Source organism: Prorops nasuta, unplaced genomic scaffold (assembly GCF_024137725.1).
Source record: "Prorops nasuta isolate Cenicafe-Biocafe unplaced genomic scaffold, Cenicafe_Pnas_1.2 PNAS00004, whole genome shotgun sequence".
In the NCBI taxonomy this organism is placed as follows: Eukaryota; Metazoa; Arthropoda; class Insecta; order Hymenoptera; family Bethylidae; genus Prorops; species Prorops nasuta.
This window is the reverse complement of record NW_027116801.1, coordinates 2667983-2688237: the sequence shown is the minus strand read 5'-3', so window position 1 is coordinate 2688237 and position 20255 is coordinate 2667983. Positions and strand designations below refer to the sequence as shown.

The 20255-nt window shown below is 34.5% G+C and overlaps 2 protein-coding genes and 1 long non-coding RNA gene across 5 annotated transcripts; 2 read left to right on the top strand and 1 right to left on the bottom strand.

Annotated features, from left to right (window-relative positions):
- Window positions 1–4424: 4424 nt before the first annotated feature.
- LOC136772556 (telomere zinc finger-associated protein) lies at window positions 4425–11616 on the bottom strand. Of its 2 annotated transcripts, XM_066725612.1 has the most exons (6): window positions 11556–11616; window positions 6458–6513; window positions 6280–6388; window positions 6054–6208; window positions 5181–5985; window positions 4425–5120 (listed from the first exon to the last, which is right to left on the bottom strand). In XM_066725612.1, exons 3-6 carry the CDS (start codon window positions 6372–6374, stop codon window positions 4736–4738), a joined length of 1440 nt encoding a protein of 479 aa, XP_066581709.1. In that variant the 5' UTR covers window positions 6375–6388; window positions 6458–6513; window positions 11556–11616; the 3' UTR covers window positions 4425–4735. The 2 variants fall into 2 exon arrangements, with proteins under 2 accessions (XP_066581709.1, XP_066581710.1); XM_066725613.1 differs by lacking the exons at window positions 6458–6513; window positions 11556–11616 and having other exon boundaries at window positions 6280–6439.
- Window positions 6522–11540, top strand: LOC136772575 (uncharacterized). The gene is made up of 3 exons (XR_010822486.1): window positions 6522–6618; window positions 8978–9107; window positions 11434–11540. It is a non-coding gene; the product is annotated as an uncharacterized lncRNA (long non-coding RNA).
- A 654-nt stretch (window positions 11617–12270) lies between the features above and the next one.
- On the top strand, window positions 12271–18556 carry Tnks (tankyrase). 2 transcript variants are annotated; one of them, XM_066725593.1, is made up of 11 exons: window positions 12271–12785; window positions 13180–13382; window positions 13462–13787; window positions 13868–14130; window positions 14205–14538; window positions 14608–14967; window positions 15038–15423; window positions 15500–15949; window positions 16026–16555; window positions 16624–16973; window positions 17058–18556. In XM_066725593.1, exons 1-11 carry the CDS (start codon window positions 12593–12595, stop codon window positions 17296–17298), a joined length of 3636 nt encoding a protein of 1211 aa, XP_066581690.1. In that variant the 5' UTR covers window positions 12271–12592; the 3' UTR covers window positions 17299–18556. The 2 variants fall into 2 exon arrangements, with proteins under 2 accessions (XP_066581690.1, XP_066581691.1); XM_066725594.1 differs by having other exon boundaries at window positions 13868–14121; window positions 17058–18550.
- Window positions 18557–20255: the final 1699 nt, after the last annotated feature.

The window sequence follows — 20255 nt, the reverse complement described above, 5'->3', positions numbered from 1 at the left end:
CTAAAAAATAATAGGGTCAAACATAGAGGCTGTTGGGTGTTTGGAAAAAAAAATTGTCAGAAAGAAATTGAACGATCGACGGAAATCTGTATACTTACCGAATGCTTTTGTGGGTTCGCGTGTCAGTGACCGTAGAGCTGATGACGGATTAGTCGGAAATGGGCATTCAGCGTGTTACGCACTTTTCCGCCAATTTCTCTGAATTAGAAAAAACTTGCAGTTTCGAAGAAAAAAACATCGAGCCCTTGACCATCGCCCAAAATAGAATAATGAACTTTCCTCTAGCCGATGATCGATGTATGTAGAAAAATTGATGCACAAAGAAAATCTTTTATCCTCACTATTATTTTATCAACCCGAATATCTCCTGCTTATAAAAATTATAAAATTCAATAATTATTTAAACAATCGAATAATTTCCTTTCAAGTGTTATGGAAAATATAATAAACTTTCCCAAGAGACATCGATGCCTGGATAAAAATTCATTTACTAAGAAATATTTCTCTCTTCTTACTATTATTATTATTATTAAATCAGTATAAAAAAGAACGTAAGAACATTCGAGCCTACGAAGTTGATGAAAATTGCAAATATTCAATGATTCGGTAATTAATTTTACAATCAATCATCGTTCTGAAAAATAAACCAACTTTCCTAAAACCGAGATGATCGCAAAGTCTGGATAAAAATAAATGCGGAAAATTTTGGTTTTTGTTAGGGTTTTCCATTATTTTAAAATAAACGTGAAAGCCGTATAATAATCGCTGTGCGTTAACGAATGGAAAGTTGCATATTATCAATGGAAGAAATTTCAGAGTCCAAGAGCTTCGAAGCCACCATTGATTTGCGGATTTTTGTACGATGGTATAAGTCTCGCCATGGGCAGGCCTGTGGGCTGGTGTTCTTTGAAGTGGCAAAGGGCGATCTTGGAATATCGAGGGGTAGCCCCGTAGCCCATGGCAAGCCCCATAATAGCCCTCAACCGGGTCCCACCCTCCCTGACAGACAAAAAGGCAGAAAGTGTGCGACCGCAGAGTCGCCGCCCCTCACATGGCAAGGCAAAATTTGATTATGCCCTTCCATGTGGATGAACCCGACAAGATTCATTGGCCGGTACCCGCTCTCATGTGATTTATCCAACTTTTTCCAAGGCAACTTGACCCTGTGTACCTCCACTGGCAAAAATCAATTCGAGATTTCCATTTCGCTTTAAAATTATTGATTCTGCTGCAATCGAGAACTGGAGTAGCGTTACGAAAGCATTTTATGGATTTGACATAAAAATAATAAAAAAGGAAACAATATAAATGTATAAATACAGACTAGTAAATTTAAACTTTATTCAAACACTGGACCGAGCTTTTATTAAACGCAGGAATCAAAGAATAATGCTTCACGGCGGAAAAATATGAGGATATATAAATAGGGGGGGGGGGGGGGCAGACGCGAGCTGTCGAATTTTAATACGTTCGAGCAACAAAGGGCAACTCCTAAGGGCACAAACCACGAGACACAATAGACACAGCGAGTCTTCTCAAAGAATGGTGGAGAACGTTCTTCGGGCGAAGATCCACGCATGGATGATGCAACACACGGACACGCGCTTATATAATACGCGAGATGGCGGGATAGAAAAGCTCGGAGGAAACGGTGATTTCGTTTGTGAGGAGCAAACGTATAACGTAGTATGGGGAAAGGCGCGCTTCTCTCTTCGTATACATATATAGCGGGCACGGGCCATCTGGCCGAGGCATCCTTTATGCTTTCTATCTCTCCCATATCTTCCAATGTTGGAATCACTCGGCTGGAAGTTGCCTTTTGATTAATGGCCTCCCCGGTCCTCGTCGATTGGCTCGCGCTACTGCTGTACCTATGCCCCATAAACGTCTTTTGCCACAAATTTTCCATTACTTACTTTTTCCTACTTGTATACAGATACAACAAATGCAAATGCCTCTCGATATTCCAACCTAACTTCCAGGAAAACCATAAATATAGCTTATAGCGATATTTTCCATCCTTTTCCGTCACCTTCCAAACGACCCGAGCATGAAGTGCAATAGTGTAGCTGTAGCACTATATATACAGGGTGTAACTGTTATGTTCGGTAAAACATCAAAGGTACGCGCGGGACATTATTTCGAACATTTTTTGTTAACAACTTTTTGGTCTTTCGCTTGATCCCAGGTTTTTGGCAGCTGATTTTTGGAATTATTACAGAAATGATGAAGCGCCCTGTAGTTATAGATGTCGAAGCGACTTTTATGTAGTTTGTTTGTATTTTAAATAAGTCGAGCAGTAAATTTGATTTTTCTCATTTATTTTTCTTCGTTTCTAAGAGTCGAGTAAGAATGTTATGAGTCAAAGTGTTTTTAGTCATTTTTTTCGAGGAGACCTCTATACACTTTCCTTGAAAAATTATTCAAAATATTTAAGCTCGTCAGGTTAAATTCTGTGAGATTAAGCTTCATCTTTGAAATTGTGCTAAACATTGACTTTTTGAAAAGTTGTTGGGATCGAGTGAGAGAGGAAGGGTAAATAATTCTAATGTAGATAAATATAATCGCTCTAGAAAGTCATTGTCCGGTGTTTTTGAAAGGTTTGTATATTTGGAACGGTAAAGGGTAGATAGTTCCTGACTCGCAAATTCACGATGAAGGGTGACGTGCACTTGTATTCGAGTGTTGGTTTCGAGAGCTGCTCTTCTTGTACGAGGATGCTCCTCGTTGGGTACAACACGATGATCAAAAAAAGCCGACGGCAGCTGCCGAAATGTCGCCGATTGTGCGCGTCACTTTCGGGAGGAGCAGCTACAAGAGGAATTGACCAGCAACGCCACGCGTGGAATATGCCATCAAGCGTCATTTTGAACTATAAATATTGATGTAAATGGAAATTCTGGAAAATCTTTTCCTTTTCGTTAATCCTCTTAATAAATTAATATAAATCTACTAAACATTTCTAAATTACTGTGTAGAATACTAATTTCTTGTGTGGATATTGACTTTTCTTTTAAAAATAATAAAACTATATATATGTATTGTATATAGAAAAGTGAAGAAATGATTTTAATATATATCTTTTACCGTGGACAAGCGTTTAGTGACGTTGTGTATCATTCTTCAAACCTATCGCATTAATGCGTTGGTAATAACGGCCACTGAAAGAAGATCTATAGATTTTTCACGGGTTTTCACCGTTGCTAAACGCTAAACGCTCACCTATATATATTATATAAAAGTATCCGGGAGGCCTCAAGAGTGGATAAAAGGTGCGAGGGGCTGTTGCGTGTCGAATCGCGCGATTTCCCGTGAGTGCCTCCAGAATTCAGTGGCCAACTGATGAGAAACGTGACACGGCTCAATTAGCTTCTACTTAAGCACTTGAACCTAATGGAAAGCTCGAATCCTTCCCATCGAACATATTCTAACCTTATAAATCATTTTTATTGTGTGTTCAAACTTTTTGCACTCACAATGCTTAAGAGTATACGTGTATTATTATGTATCTGTTTTGTATACAAAACGTAGGGTCTAGTTCCCTGTAATAAGATGTTCCAGGAACACATCAAATTATTCTAATGCGAAAAGTAAATTTTAATCCCCTTCCCGTTTTAAGAAGGTTTTGCGCGGAACTTGAGATATTTACAGTAAGTAGGTTTGGATATAATCCAATTGCAAGCTCCCCGTAAAGTGAATGAACAATGAGAGTATGGTGCACTGAGAATGGTTTAGCTCTCTAATCCTTACGCATACTTGACTTGTCCGTAAAGTCAGAAGCTTCGACAATGGGGCCACGAGCCACGCCCTGGCCGTGGCCCGAATCGAGTACATGGATTTCCAGAGGAAAATGTCCTGCGTCAAGGTGTGTGCCGACGATTGATTCCGGCTCCTTTGCACGAGTAAATTTGACGTTGGCTAAATAAACACATTGAGACCGGCTGCGTTTGAAGTGGTTCACGTTGACAGGATACCGTGAATATCGGGACAATTGTATTCTGACCGAGCACACTGTCGGCTTCTTTTTGCTTGCCCCGTTTCCGAAACTCTCTCCCTCCCTCTCCCCCAACCAACTAACAGCTTCGACCTGGAAGAAAATCGGGATCATTCTTGCTACATTCACCAACAAAAGATACTGCCATGTTTCACCATTGTTGTTAGTCGTTGATCTTTGCGGTTGTCCTTTCCCGACGGATGACGCGACGCCTAGTTTCGATATATGTATTTCTAGCTTCGCATTTATTTATGAATCGCCCATAGAATTTCAACAACTCGATACGCGTCCCGCGTATACTATATAGCTAGCCATCAAACTATTACTAACTGATCGTACGGATCCATGAATTTTTCTCGGAATCCCGAGAAACGCTAAATTACTATTTTAGTGTCATCCTTTCATATGAAAGCGGAGAAATCATTAGGAGAAACTATGTATATTGTACAGATTTATTTAACTTCGATGATTTCTTTAAAATCTTCTGAACACTAAGCTTAACGTTTTAATGAAAAAGGTGTAGATCATCACACAAATTTAAACATAATTTTACAGTGGCTCTTTCAAGGATACTAATAATAGTATTTCATTAATTTTAAATAACCATTAATGCAATTTACCTTTGGATTTACATGCATAACAAAAAAAATAAAAATGGCTTATGAATTTAGTTTTGAAGAAATATAAAGCATGTTAATAACCAAAGAGATAACACATAAACATGAACATTCAAAATCGTCTTTATCCATTTACAGTAACTTCTGCATGCGTTCTCATATGTATTTTTAAAGTAGTTCTATTGATAAAAGCTTTGGAGCATATAGGACATTTATGAGCCCTCGAAAGATGATGTTTCAAATGAATATTTAGCGATCCAGTAGTGTTAAATGATTTGTTACATAAATTACATTTATGTGGATTTTCCACCACTTCTAAGTGTGTACGCGTATGTCTGTCTACTTCAGCAACATTATCGAATTCCTTGGAACATAATTTACATGAAAATTTTATAGCTCTTAAAATTCCAATTGGATTTCCTGCTACAGGATTGGGCATAGGAGCAGCATTACTGACTTCAGCTATGTCACTTTGTACTTCTTTTCGAAAGTGGCCCTTAATGTGAATCCTATAAATGAAGTGTATTAATATATCAACTAATTGTATAGTTTGATACCAAAAATCTTACCCATAAGCCTCCTTGCTATAAAATTTGAAATTGCAATGTTTACATGTATATTCAGGTTTCTGTAATCCAATTCGTAAGTCAGGCTGTGAAACACAAGTTTTTGTTTTATCTTCTGAATGGAACTTTTTATAATGGTCTTTAATATTTTGTTCTAGAATGAAGACATCAGAACACTGATGACACTTATATGGATAACCTGGAGTAGCACTGACATGTAATGATAAATGTTTATCGTATGCCATTTGAGTAGTACAGTCCTTTTGACAAATATTACAAATATAATTATTTTTTACTTGTGTCTTTAGAGTTGAAGATGATTTCTTATTTGAAAAATTTAAATTAGAATAGTTTCTTGAAATGTAATATTTATCACAATATTCACATTGAAATGCTGGCTTATCCTTAAATACCGTTTTCCTTAATTTGCAGCCTTCTGTACAAGGTTTCTTGTCACTATGTGTATCAAGCAGCCGTTCATAGTCTGACATAGAACCAACTTTCTCATTGCTTTTGGAATCAATTATATTTTTGCATGTCTCAGAGATTGTAGGTGGTGTTTTATGTAATTTGTCAATCTGTATGATCAATCTGTATATTTTTCTTCCAATTTTTCTTGAGATAGAAGTAGTATCTTTTGAAGAGCCATTCAGAGAGATATTTTCTTCTCTTGGGACTGTTGTTTCAGTATCCATAATCTTAATTGAAGGTAATATAACTACCTTTTTATCATCATTCATTTTTTTAGACTTAGTTTGGACATTTAATAATGCAGAATCTTCTTCAGCTTTACGTTTCTTAGCACAATCTAATATACAAATTTTTAAATTTATTAGATATTGCACTCAGAGTAAAATCTTTTTATAAATAACTTACCATCCCTTGTATTAAATATACTGGGAAAAGCATAAGATTTTAATTCTCCAGAAGTGGTAAAACTTGATTTAACAAAGTGCAACTCGCATACTGATGCCTGGTCGTCAATGTTATGGCTTCCAAGTTGACAATTTTGTAACCATTTTTTCCTCTTACTTTGAAAAATATTAATTAAAAAGATAAAATTATTATTGTATATTAGATAATTAAATTGTTAAATGTTTACCTCTCATCTTTAGGGAATTTAAAGAAGAAAATATTTCTGTTATTGACTTTTGTGTTTTTATTTGAAGGACAAAAACGTACACAGCAAAATGACATTATGATACCAGCGCCTAGAACAATGTAAATTATTAAAATTGTTCAGTTACTGTACTCAGAAAATAAAACTGTATAATGTATACAAATATAGGTTAGAAGCCTTCTTGCATAGCTTCAGGAACTTCACCATAGTTTCACCCAGGGGGCGGAAACTCTCTGCAAGATAGGTAAACCCGTAAAGCGTAGTTCGTCCAAATTTTCGAGTGGTGAGATGGCGCTAGAAGCACAGGAACTCTTTGCATGTGTAAGTGTGTCCGTTTATGTGTGTGTATATATATATGCATACGTAGAATATATACTATATATATAAGTCAATCCAAAAGAAAACACCAAAAAATTTAATTTAAATTTTTATATTTTTAAAATATCAAAAATACATTTGCTTTCTATAAATACATATATAACAAGAATATTAACAATAAATATAAAATTAAACATATTTTCCTTAAAAATTCATATAAATAATCAATTATCACAATAGTCATTTAAAGAGTGATGGAAAATGTAATCAAACTTCACAATTTTCTGCAGTTTGCTTGATGTGATTAATTAATCGAAGTTTTCAGTCTTTTGTTAACATTTATATTAAATAGCGAAGTACATAATCTAGGTTTTGATAATTTTTCATGTCACTCTTCAATTATAAAATTTAATCTCCCAAAGCTGCTCTTGTGCTCTCTTAAAGGTAATTCTAGATATTTTAGTGGAACTGGTTGCTGACTAGCTGTCCATATATAATTAACTATACTCATCTTTTGATATCAGACTCTTTGAAACAATAGTTTATTATGGTTTGATTTTATTCTCACTTTTGCTTCTGCGTTGATTGCTGCTCTTTTAATGGTCTCTGTACTGTTCCTTTTTTTTCACCTTTTTCCTTTTTTAATGTTTTCAAATATTTATTTTGTGCTTCCTTTGCAAATAAATTATTTCCCACTCGTTGTTCTTTTCCTTGCAATATTCTATTAATATTGGTGCACCATCTCACAATATATTGAGCTAATATCACTTGCATAAGCAGTGATTTTAAAAGAATATTGTGTTTCTCACAATTAATCCATAGTAAATCAAGCTCTATCCATAACATTGTCTCTAATTTTGTCCATAAATTTTTTGTCTCTACATTCTTTTTCATGTTTTGTTGTAAAACTTCTTGCGCTTTTTGGAATACTTGGACTACATTGTTGGTGGGCTGCGTTTCATTATTTACTAAACTTTTTTCACAATATGAACAATTTTTTATCTCTGTATTTTGTAATAGTTTTATGACCATTTTATTTAGAGTCGTTATCTTCTCCATATTCATATTATTAATATATTTATCTATTTCCTCTTTGGCATCATCTATTATAATTTCTTCAAATTCATCTTCATTGTCTTGTTTATTAATCTGTTCATTTTGTAACATAGATTTTAATGTGAAGAGCAAATCTCCATTGCATACATCTTCACAATTTGTCTTTCGTGTTCTCTTTGTTGTCAAGTTATTAATTAACAATGCTTTGTAATATGTTTCAAATTGAGTGCAAGTTGGAATGCTGTTGTTTCTTCCAAAGGTTCTTATCTGACCAAAAAAATTCTCCAGTGGATCTTGATTGATCATCCTGGGTTTTAAAGAAAGAAATCCTTTTTCTTTCATCATGTGCCATAATTTTTGGAAGCCTAGTATTGTACATTTCCAGTTTTTTAAACATGGTGGGTTCTTCACTGGCTGTTTGGTTTTTTTATCAACGAATCTCATATCTTCTAACTTAACTATAGCACTTTTCCAGAACTCTTCATGTTTACTATTTACTTTCACTATAGTTCTCAACGGTGCTTCTGGTGTCTTTGTGGTATATCCATTCACTGAGTCAAAAAGATCATTAAAAAATTTAAGCATTTCCGCAGTGTTTTGGCCTTCTTTCTTTGGAATTTGGAGGGGACCCTCTTTGGAAATTATATGACCTATAATTTAAAGAACATCAGAAAATAACTTAATGAAAGCTCACAAATATAAAGTAATAGAAAAAAAAACAAAAGTTTACCTTTAAGCTTTGTATGGTACATGATAAAACTAGCCATAGTTTTACTTAAAACTTGCGCAGCATGCTTTACTCTCATTTTTTTTATTTTCTTAATCACCACATGCTCCGCTGTAATTTTAGGCATCAATTTATATAAATGATCCATTGAATCCATCTTATATGCCGTTTGAACTATATCCCATGAAGCTATTTGCCTTTCATTTTCATTTTTATTCTTAAAGTTAATTTCCAGATCTTTTGTCAACATATTATTTCTTATAGACTTTATTAAGTGCGGTGGGTCATATATTGGTACAATTTCCTCTCCAAATAATTTAATGCAGTAGTCTGTCAAAATAAATTTTGTTTTAAAAAATTCAGTTTACATGTAAAGAGTTATTATTCGTTATAAATTAAGTACAATAAATAAAAACATACCATTTTCATTTTCACTGCGGAAAGATTCCCTTTTCAATTTATTTATAGCAGCAACATTTGTTCCTGCTTGATCGCAGACAAAAGCAAGAACATGAAGACCAGATTCTAATACTGATTCCAATACTCTTTTAATGCAATCAACTAATTGGTTAGTTTTAGTTGCAGCATCACAAAAGAAATAGGCTAATGGAAACTTCCATCCAGAATGTATGCCACGTACCATGAAAATTAGAGCATGGTCAGCAAACTTTGGTGTTCTTACAAATCCAAAGTCTTCAAATCCTGTTATGTAAGTTTTCGTGCTGTTATAATCAACATGTGCACTAAGTGCTACTTCATCCCACATTAAAGCGCAATACTTTTCTTTCTCTGACATTTGTGTCACTGATTCCTTCAAATGTTGATTTATAAATTTCATCGGACCAGGATAAGTATTAATTTTCTGCAGCATTGTACGTAATGTTCTAGTGGCAGGAAGATGGAACATTTCTCTTAAAAATAAATATGCTCTTGATGATTGTTTCCATAATGAAATAGCTAGGATCTTTTCATCCAAAGTATATCTTCGCCCCTGCAGAAAAGGTTAAAAACATATATTTGTGTGTACATTTTCTATGTGAATTTATTCATATACGACAGTACATAACATTTATAATAATCTAATTTCTTAAATTTTTTAATTTTCACAGTCTTTTATAACGTATATTTATTACTATACTTATTACAGTATTATATATAAATATATTTAATTAATATAACTATTCACGCATAATTGTAGCTTAAGTATTATTTTATATACACTTAGTTAAAATATTATGTCTGTCATAATTAATTTATTCTATTAATTTGTATGTATTTAGATTTTAAAGAATCTTAATAACATATAAGAGAAAAGACTTCAAATGCACTACTTTTTTATAAAAAACAGGAGTGTGAACGTAATTTTATACTTTTGATACTAATCATCTAATTGAGGCACTATTGTACCTCTTAATGATGCAGTTTAAGGAAGGCAAAATGACAATCCTTTATACAGGACATCATTTATATCAAAACCGAGTGCTTTAGCTTTAGCTATATTATAATATAATTTTTTCCATACCCTTGGTGCATATGCAGATGCCTTTATTTGCATATAAATAAAATTTCGTTGCTGTTGTGTTAGTTGACTCAGTAATTTTTCAATAGATTTAGATTTACTATATTTTTCTGCTTCTTTTAATCGCTGTTTTAACAACATATTTTTTTTCTGAGTATCTCTTTCCTTTTTTTCAAACACTTTAGCTATTTTGTACAGTTTCCTTTCTCTTCCACTCAGATTCTTCATATTTGTCCTTTTAGCTAATAAATAATTTCGTGGGTTTCCCTTCTCACTTACAATTTCTATTGTGCTTATGGGTACTTCCACATTAAACTCTCTTGAAACATCTACAATTTAAATTAAATTAAAGTTAAATTTTATAGAACAAAATATTTTCTAAAATTTATAAAACTGCTTGAAATACTTGCCAATTTCCATTACATCATCATTTATAGAGTCATGTGGCTCCAAGAAAGTTGATAATGAATAATTATCTGTAATCAAAATTAATTAATTTGAAACAGTTATTGTTGCACACTAGTTTTAATCAATGAAATATACTTTTATATTTCTTACCAGTATTCAATCTTTCTTTAGATGTTGAGCATGGTTTATTGGATGATACAGCTATCTCAATTGGTGATAAACGATCATCAACTGTAATTAAAACAATCAAAATATAAATATTATGTTACTTATGAAAACTTTATAATATAAAATTGAAAGAAAAAGAATAACTCACCTGATTCAGTCTCTACAGATTGTATCGTGTAATCAGTTATAATATTAATACTGGGTTTCGCAGAAGATTTTAATTTTTTCTGTTTATGTGTTTCTTCATAATCAGATTCTTTAAAGTGTCTGTAGCACACTACACACTTTTTTAGACCTTCATCATCTAAATGTGCCACTTTTGAAGAATATATACATTTCTTCCACTGAGCAAATCTTGTGGCTACTTTTGGGAAAATATGTTGTGGTGCATCCCATCTTGAAGGGCATCCCAAAACGCAACAACTTTTTCCCATTGCAACTGTTAGTGTTTCCTAAGAAAAAACAAGATTTAATTATGCAACTACTTGTATATACGTTATTGGTAAATGAAAAAGTTAATAATATTTGAGCTGAACTAACCCACGCAACAATTTACACCAAACTTCACACTTTCTCCACTAAAAAAATGAAGGTGTAATAGTGAAATTGTTTTATCCAGTTGCCTTTCTTTCTTTTCTACACACAAATTATCACTTTCTATTCAATTTTATGCGTCTTTCTGCAAAATTAAGACCCGATAAAAATTACACGTCTACTCTATACGGCTGAAAGGCAAAGCCCCGCGGAATGGAGTTTTGGCGCCAAAAAAGCGCATCATATGCTATCATACAATAATTTTTGTTTAGGCAAAATTAACACATATCTTGTATCTAAACAAGTAAAAAAACTTAAAAATTTAATTTCAAAGGCTTTTTAAGTGTTAATTATTGTTAATTAGTATTAATAAATAAATAGGTGAATAAAAAACTCTGTTTCACAGTTCTGACACCTGGCGGCGCCACAGTCATCGATCGCAGCGCCATCGCACCACTCGAAAATCTGGAGGAACTAAGCATTACGGGTGAATTGTGTATATGAGAGTTTCCGCCCCCTGGTTTCACCTTCCACCTCCACTGTCCACAGTCCCGACACTTTAAACTGTGATGTGATGGTAGATTGCGGGAATTCAAGACTCCCAGCTCATGGATTAGTATATGCAAGGAAGTGAAAGTGGGGAAACCGAATTCCCACAATCTACCTGCTATACCATCACTAGTATAGGGGTCAAATGGGAGTTATGGTCGTGTTCATTTATTAACTGTAAGTTGCTGCAAGTACTGACGTACTGACACAATAAGGTAGTACTTTTATTATACACTTAAGCATTATTATTATTTGAATATTGGAATCATAATGTACAGACGGTATAGACGGGGACGACGGAGTCCATATATTATAAAAAAAAATATTTTACCAATCATAATGCGAACTTGCTTTTGCGTGTTTGTAATTGTGTATTATTTAAATAGAAAAGAATATCTAATTTATGTGTTGCAGCGGCAAACTGTGGTTTAAGAGCATGCGCTATTCTGAAACTATCGTTTACCAAATTTCAGTAAGAATTAATTTTATTTTGAATAAAATTTGTATTTATAAAATATTTTAGTGGCATCGTGCGCTTTTTGATATTTTCAAACATCGAATATTCAGATCGACGTTATCACGAATCGATATTTGTTCAATTGTTTATAATAATCGATACACAAGATCGATTTAATTGCTGGAAAAATATATCGACTTGGTTGTTTGTATGCGTGTTACTATATGTATATAGTTTTTGGCGTGCAGTTTTGATGGTTTTTCGACGTTTTCGACGACTGCGTGTGGTGGCTGTGTTACTTCTATTAAGAAGTTGTGCCGTTGTACTCTCTCTGCTGAGAGGTGAGGTTATAATATAGCTACTCAGCTAATAGCTAGTGCCTAACTGGCACTAGTGCATTAACAGTTGTGAATGGAGCAGGAGTATTCCAAACAGACACGCTCAGACTTAGATCTCAAAGACAGACAGCGGTCCTGGAGCTGGACAGTGGCAAGATGGCAGTGATGGCACAGGTAGATTAGTAGATGATAAGTAGAGAGCGTGAAAATGGCGGCGTAAAATGGCAGGACGTAGATCAGCTCTGACAAGTGCTGAATCCCTATCGGGATCAGGAAATGGAGACCCTCTGAGAGAACTATTTGAGGCCTGCAAAACAGGAGATCTTACCAGGGTGAAAATTTTGGTTACTCCCAAGACGGTCAATGCTAGAGACACTGCAGGGAGGAAATCGACACCTCTACACTTCGCAGCTGGTAAAGGCATTTCTTCTGTCAACATTTTGTCAAAATCACGTTCAATAATCCTATCAAATTCTGAAATCTTAATAATATCTAATTTTCGAATAAAAAATTCATTTCAAAATTATTTTAGTTAGAAATGACTAATAAAATACGCTGGAATTTTAGTTTTGCTTATATATACGTATTTAATTTTCCAACGCGAATATTTACGTCTAGGTGGATAATTAAATAGCATTATTTGACAAGAGTAATAAATAATTGGAGAAACCTAGTATCTCAACTCAATAAATTTACATCTATGTTCTTATAATTTATTCCTATTTACATCATCTGGTGCAGCTTATGATAATAAATCTTAGTTATTTGCAGTTATACATGAGATTGTGCAATCTATAAATTCTTGCAGGTTATGGTAGAAGAGACGTAGTAGAGTTTCTTTTATCAGCAGGAGCATCCATTCAAGCAAGAGATGATGGAGGGCTGCATCCTTTGCATAATGCTTGCTCATTTGGTCATTCTGATGTGGTTAGATTATTATTAGAGGCTGGAGCAAATCCAAACACAAGAGATAATTGGAATTATACTCCTTTACATGAGGCAGCAATCAAAGTAATTATTTCAGAAAATAAAAGGATAATACACACACATAAGTCTATATTTGTTTTTTTTTTGTTTTTTTTTTCACTAGGGTAAAATAGATGTTTGCATTGCCTTGTTGCAACATGGAGCAGATGCTAATATTAGAAACACTGAGGGAAAGACTGCATTAGAACTGGCTGATTCTGCAACTAAGCCAGTTCTCACGGGAGAATATCGAAAGGATGAGCTTTTAGAAGCAGCAAGATCGGGAAATGAGGAGCGCTTATTACAGCTTCTCAATCCTTTAAATGTAAATTGCCATGCTAGCGATGGTAGAAGATCGACACCCCTGCATTTAGCTGCTGGTTACAATAGATCAAGAGTAGTGCAAATTCTATTACAGAATGGTGCTGATGTTCATGCAAAAGATAAAGGGTAAAATCATTTTCATTTCAGATATCATTTAAAATTGATTAACCTTTAATTTCTTTGATTAATATGCATTTTTCATTTAGTGGCCTAGTTCCATTGCATAATGCTTGTTCATATGGGCATTTTGAAGTAACAGAGGCTCTTTTGAAGCATGGAGCAGCAGTAAATGCTAGTGATCTTTGGGCATTTACACCTTTACATGAAGCTGCAAGCAAATCAAGAGCAGAAGTTTGCTCCTTGCTTTTAAGTGAGGGTGCGGACCCTACTCAATTAAACTGCCACAGCAAGAGTGCAATTGACGTAGCACCGACGCTCGAATTGCAAGAAAGGCTAGCGTGTAAGCTGGGTATTATTTTTATTTAATAAGAATTCTTATAGGTATAAAAGAAATGTGTAAGAGAATTGTGACATCATTTACAGATGAATATAAAGGACACTGCCTATTGGATGCCTGCAGGCAGGCTGATCCTACTAAGTTAAAAAAATACTTGTCCCAAGACATTGTAAATTTCAAGCATCCGTATACTGGCGATACACCACTGCATTGCGCAGTCGCTTCTCCGTATCCTAAGAGGAAGCAGATTATTGAAAACTTAATAAGAAAAAATGCTTCCCTAAATGAAAAAAATAAAGACTTCTTAACACCCCTTCATATAGCTACCGATCATTCCCATTTTGACGCAATGGACGTTTTACTGAGGCATAACGCTAAAGTCAATGCTTTGGATGGTTTAGGACAAACGGCCTTGCATAGGTAGTTAAATTTTATTGAGAATATTAACGAATAAATTCACAAACGTTTTAAATTTATGATATTTTTCAGGTGCGTTAGAGAGGACAATGTGCAAGCCTGTAGAATTTTGTTCTCGTATAATATCGATCCGTCGATAGTATCGCTGCAGGGTTACACTGCAGCGCAAGTAGCCGCTGAGAATGTTTTAAAAATTCTCCAAGATCCACCAAGTAGAACAGATGATGCCGAGGCACAATTATTGGAAGCGAGTAAATCCGGTGATCTCGGTGCAGTAGAAAGAATTCTTCAAGCGAATCCACATGCTGTGAATTGTCGAGACTTGGATGGCAGGCATTCGACCCCGCTGCATTTTGCTGCGGGTTTCAATCGAGTACCCGTTGTAGAATATCTTTTGGCCCATGGAGCCGATGTTCATGCAAAGGATAAAGGGTCAGTTGTACAAAAATATAATACCAAGGAATCTTAACAATTGATCTGTGTGTATCATAATTAATTTCAGTGGGCTAGTACCTCTTCACAACGCCTGCTCATATGGACACTACGAAGTTACCGAGTTATTAGTAAAACATGGAGCATCAGTAAATGTTGCCGATTTATGGAAGTTTACTCCGCTCCATGAAGCTGCAGCCAAAGGAAAATGTGAAATAGTTCGCTTATTGCTGAGGCATGGAGCGGATGCAACTAAGAAAAACAGGGATGGTGCAACACCGTTAGATTTAGTTAGGGATGGAGACCAGGATGTTGCGGACCTATTACGTGGAAATAGCGCGTTACTGGATGCAGCGAAAAAAGGAAATTTGGCAAGGGTACAAAGACTGGTTACGCAGGATAATATTAATTGTCGCGATGCACAAGGTCGAAATAGTACACCACTACATTTAGCCGGTAATATTATACTTTTAGCCATTTACCCTCCACTTGGTTTATTTTATCATTTTATAAGATTTAATTTTTTCTTTAGCTGGTTACAATAACCTGGAAGTCGCGGAGTTTTTACTAGAGCGTGGAGCGGACGTAAATGCACAAGACAAAGGAGGGTTGATACCCCTACACAATGCTTCCAGTTACGGACATTTGGATATAGCAGCATTATTAATAAAGTACAACACAGTAGTTAATGCAACAGACAAGTGGGGCTTTACTCCTCTTCACGAGGCTGCTCAAAAGGGTAGAACACAGTTATGCGCACTTTTATTGGCGCACGGGGCTGATCCATTCTTGAAGAATCAAGAAGGCCAAAGCCCTGTTGACTTGGCTAGTGCTGACGATGTTCGGTGTTTGCTTCAAGATGCTATGGCTTCTCAACAAGTGGTACCCTCCGTACCACCCAGTAATGGAGTTGGTATCGGTATCAATATTAACAACAGTGGAAATAATAATACGAATAGTCGACCGCCAAGTATAGTAGCTGGTAAGATTTTACCTAATTTTGTTGATAGTTCTTATAAATTGTATTCAGTTATACGTAACAATAGATTTTTTAATAGTTCCCGTAACACCACCACCACCGCTTACTCAAGAAACAGTGATCATGCCATCTGGCGCTGCAATAACGCTATGCGTACCTTTAGCTCGACCAACTAGTTGTTTAAGTCCAATGCCTTCTTCGGAATTGTGTTCTGAACGAGAATCGAAGGATAATTCTAAAGAACATACAAACGTCACCACAGTTGTTGGATTCCTCCAAAGCCTAGGGCTAGATCATTTGTCAGAATTATTTGAGCGAGAGCAAATCACCTTGGATATATTAGCAGAAATGGGTCATGAAGACTTGAAACAAGTCGGAGTATCAGCGTATGGATACAGACACAAATTGATCAAAGGCATGGATAAGCTTCTAAACACTGCTGCTGGCACTTTGTGGCAACCTTCTATTACTCCGGGTACTCTACTAGTCGATTTATTAGCGGAAGATAAAGAATATCTTGCCGTCGAGGAGGAAATGCAGAGTACTATTAGGCAACACAGAGATAATGGACATTCTGGTGGTATTTTCTCACGGTATAATATTGTGAGGGTAAGTGTATAAATAAACTTCTAAATATTCTATGACTTCGTTGTTCTAATTACGGTTAATATTTTCAGATACAAAAAGTTCAGAATAGAAAGTTGTGGGAGAGATACGCACACCGAAGGCAAGAAGTAGCAGAAGAGGTTAATGCCGCGGCTCCATCGTCGCCTAGCACAGGTCCCAGACCAGTTCCAAATTCTGGAGTGCCTCAAGCAAATGAGCGAATGCTTTTCCACGGCAGTCCATTCATTAATGCTATTGTGCAAAAAGGATTTGACGAACGCCATGCATATATCGGTGGAATGTTCGGGGCAGGAATTTATTTTGCCGAACACAGTAGTAAAAGTAATCAATATGTTTATGGAATTTGTGGTGGAACCGGCTGCCCTGCGCATAAAGATCGAAGCTGTTATATCTGTCATAGGTAAATAATTCCTTAGTTCCTTTTAAAACCGAAATTAAACCGTATACATTTCGAAAGTTAATACTATATTGCTTTTGTTTTCAGGCATTTGCTCTTGTGTAGAGTTACCCTCGGAAAGTCATTCCTGCAATTTTCAGCCATGAAAATGGCACACGCTCCACCGGGACATCATAGCGTAATGGGAAGGCCGTCGCAGGGCGGTTTAGTTTTTCCTGAATATGTCGTTTATAGAGGCGAGCAAGCTTATCCCGAATATTTAATTACTTATCAGATTGCAAGGCCTCAGCAAGAATCTGGCGGAAACGAGGGAGTTGAGGAACGGTGATCGGAAGAGCTTGGCCCTGCGGCTAGATTGAGGATTCTCTGCTGTTGCCAGAGACCCAGGACGTGTAGCGGCCTATCGTGAATAAAAAAAATTCTTTTAATTTAGGAAAGAATTATGGAGCTTACAGAGCAAGTTCTTCCATCTTTGATACTCATAGGGAATATCTATAATATTTCAGAAGATAGATATATCAGTATTAGAACTTTGACAGTTATGCCTTTTATAGCTTTCTATGCTACGTAACACATGTGAGTATTAATAATATTTTACACGAAATTTCTCAGATAATGTTTAGTATTAAGGAGGTTCTTTTCATTCTGTATTTATTATATTTTCCCTTATTGTAAAAAATTTGTTAACATCTTTGTACAAAATATCTGTCATAGAAGCAGATATTTTTTTTTATCAAAAATGTTAAAGTTTGCAAAAATGTTTGCTTCATTGGCAAATATCACTATCAAAAGAAGTATTTTTTTAAAGGAGAAATCGATTACAGAGTGCTTCCTGGCTTTTTATAATAAAAATATGGAATGATCGGGAAGAACTAGGGTCAATGATAGACTGCTCCATAGCTCCATGCCGATAAATTTTTAATCTTTGTCGATATCTAACTAATGTTTGTCAGCGACTGTCCTTCCTGCTTAGCTGCGCGAGTTGCAATGAAAATCGATGAAATTGTCAAATGAATGAAAACATACCATAGATCAATTTATGTGTTATTTATCAATGTATATTTATACATTTACGTTTCTTTTTGATAATGTAAAAATTTTAGAGATATTAAATTAAATTTTTGTCCCATTTATTCGGAAAGGTTTTTATTACAATTTATATTTAAAATGTCTATTTGTTTTTCTATGCCGTATTTCACGTTTACTAAAATCACCGATAGCTATTATATGGACTATCGTTACTTGAGATATACAAATGCTTTATGACCAGATACATGGCTAATTTTATATGAATTAATAATATCTGAGATTCTAATTCTAATTGAATTCAGTCGATATTAATTCATTTATTGTTTAGTCTAGTCAAAGTCCTAATTAAAAATATAATATTAAAAATATTATTATAAATTTAATCTAATAAATTGAAACTTTTCCATAACTACAATTAATTTTGAGGCATTTGAATTATTTGTACTGCAACTTCACTACAAATAATAATGCAACATTTTTTTGTAACATCATATGATACTTAATATTTAAAAAATTCAATAGATACTTTCATTGTTTCCTCTGAGAGATAAAATTTTTGAAAAAGAATAAAATGTTCAACAATTAGTTACTAAGATGTTTATTTATTTCAACATAATACAATTGTGTAAGCTATACGAGCCTGGCCAAAATCATACTGTCGAATTCATATTGCATTTAATTTCTTCAGAAATAATGTAGCTTCGGAATACTGACTGACAAAATGAGTATTTGCCCGAGACCTTAACAAGCTCATAAATTTTGTCGAACTATCAGTTCAATTTAAAAGTGTTCTTTGATCTCGCCTGGGTGGAGAGGGGAGGGGGGGATGTTCGTATGATTGAAGAGTGATTTTTTTTGGGCACAACAGAATAATCAGAATTTATTAAAATACATCTTTCTTCATTCAAAACCTGCCATAAAGCTTCAGTTATTTTGTCCTTGATACAGTTGATACTTTATCGACCCGGAAAATCACCGCAGTTGTACGAAAACATTCGCGATCATTCGTTAACGTAATGTATGCATAGTTAGAAAATCAAGGAGATGCCAAAATGAATACTATAAGTATTCGATCCTTGCATGTGACACGAAAGTGAGTTATAAATAATGATGATAGGAACGAATAATAGAGAGAAGAAAAAATTCGCATATTTTTCACATTGATTCATTGCACTTCTTATAGGTTATAATACCCAGGTGGCGGTGGATTTTTGTTAATGGGTGTTTAAGAACAGCTAAGTGTATATTATAATATATATATATATATATATACAATTACGATATCAACAAAGTCTGCGTGTGAGTGTTCTTAGTGACTGACGAAAAAGTCATTCAAAGACAGGGACGATCCTTATTGCTATTTCTTGGACGTCTATGACTTATTTTCGTCTATAGGTGGAAGAGACTCGCCATTATCTCCTAACTGTAAACTGAAAGATTTGTGATTCCCAAAAAGGAAATAATATATTCCTCTGTTATCGTGTAAATTGGTGTTTTATTTCAATCCAATGTCTTACCTTATCCCAAAGCTTAAAAAAGAACAGATTGACGAATAAAATATCAAACTCTTTTTAAAAATACGACTGTATTTATTCCGAATTTCTGTTGAACTAAGCAGTTTCTCAGCTTTTTCGCTCGTAACTACGAAGAAGTGTCACGTTTAAACTGTTCAACAGCCCTTTGTTCTACGGAAATGAATACGTGATATCTGTGACAGACTGAAATCCACCAAACTTGACTTTTCAGGTGTCAAATTGCAAGAAAACTAGTTTATTCTCGCGGATATGCAAACAATAAAGTTGAAAGGGTAATTTTTTAAAATTGTAAAATGGAAAATTTAGATTTTAAATAATTTTCTTATAACTTTCAAGTTTTCAACGAATAACCGATGAATTATAAATTCTGAAAAATGATAGATGAAAATCTTATTTCATAAGTCTTGCATAATATCTTGTATTGCAATTAAAATGGATTTATCGGACGAAAAGAACATGAAAATAGTTGTAGATTTTTTGATCAGCGCTTGTTTATTTCGTATTATCATAATATAGATCAATGTGTCAGATCTATTTGCGATTATATGTATAGTGCACTTATGATTATTTTAGCTTAATCAGCAGTTTTAGAAATTCATAGTAATTGGAAATTGTGATTTTTTCATAAATATTCAGCATCTCATTGCGACAAATGCCACAGTTTTATTTAATAGTCGTCGGCTAGATATGATAGTGAATCGGGTAGTATAAAAATAAGCAA

What these genes read in the sequence shown, in the direction of transcription:
- LOC136772556 (XM_066725612.1), bottom strand. Translation starts at nt 6,374, where the DNA reads ATGTCATTTTGCTGTGTACGTTTTTGTCCTTCAAATAAAAACACAAAA. An exon ending in AAATTCCCTAAAGATGAGAG is followed by an intron (nt 6,209 to 6,279) that starts GTAAACATTTAA and finishes TATTTTTCAAAG; the next exon opens with TAAGAGGAAAAAATGGTTAC. An exon ending in TATAGCAAGGAGGCTTATGG is followed by an intron (nt 5,121 to 5,180) that starts GTAAGATTTTTG and finishes CTTCATTTATAG; the next exon opens with GATTCACATTAAGGGCCACT.
- Tnks (XM_066725593.1), top strand. Translation starts at nt 12,593, where the DNA reads ATGGCAGGACGTAGATCAGCTCTGACAAGTGCTGAATCCCTATCGGGA. An exon ending in ACCTCTACACTTCGCAGCTG is followed by an intron (nt 12,786 to 13,179) that starts GTAAAGGCATTT and finishes AAATTCTTGCAG; the next exon opens with GTTATGGTAGAAGAGACGTA. An exon ending in GTTCATGCAAAAGATAAAGG is followed by an intron (nt 13,788 to 13,867) that starts GTAAAATCATTT and finishes TTTTTCATTTAG; the next exon opens with TGGCCTAGTTCCATTGCATA.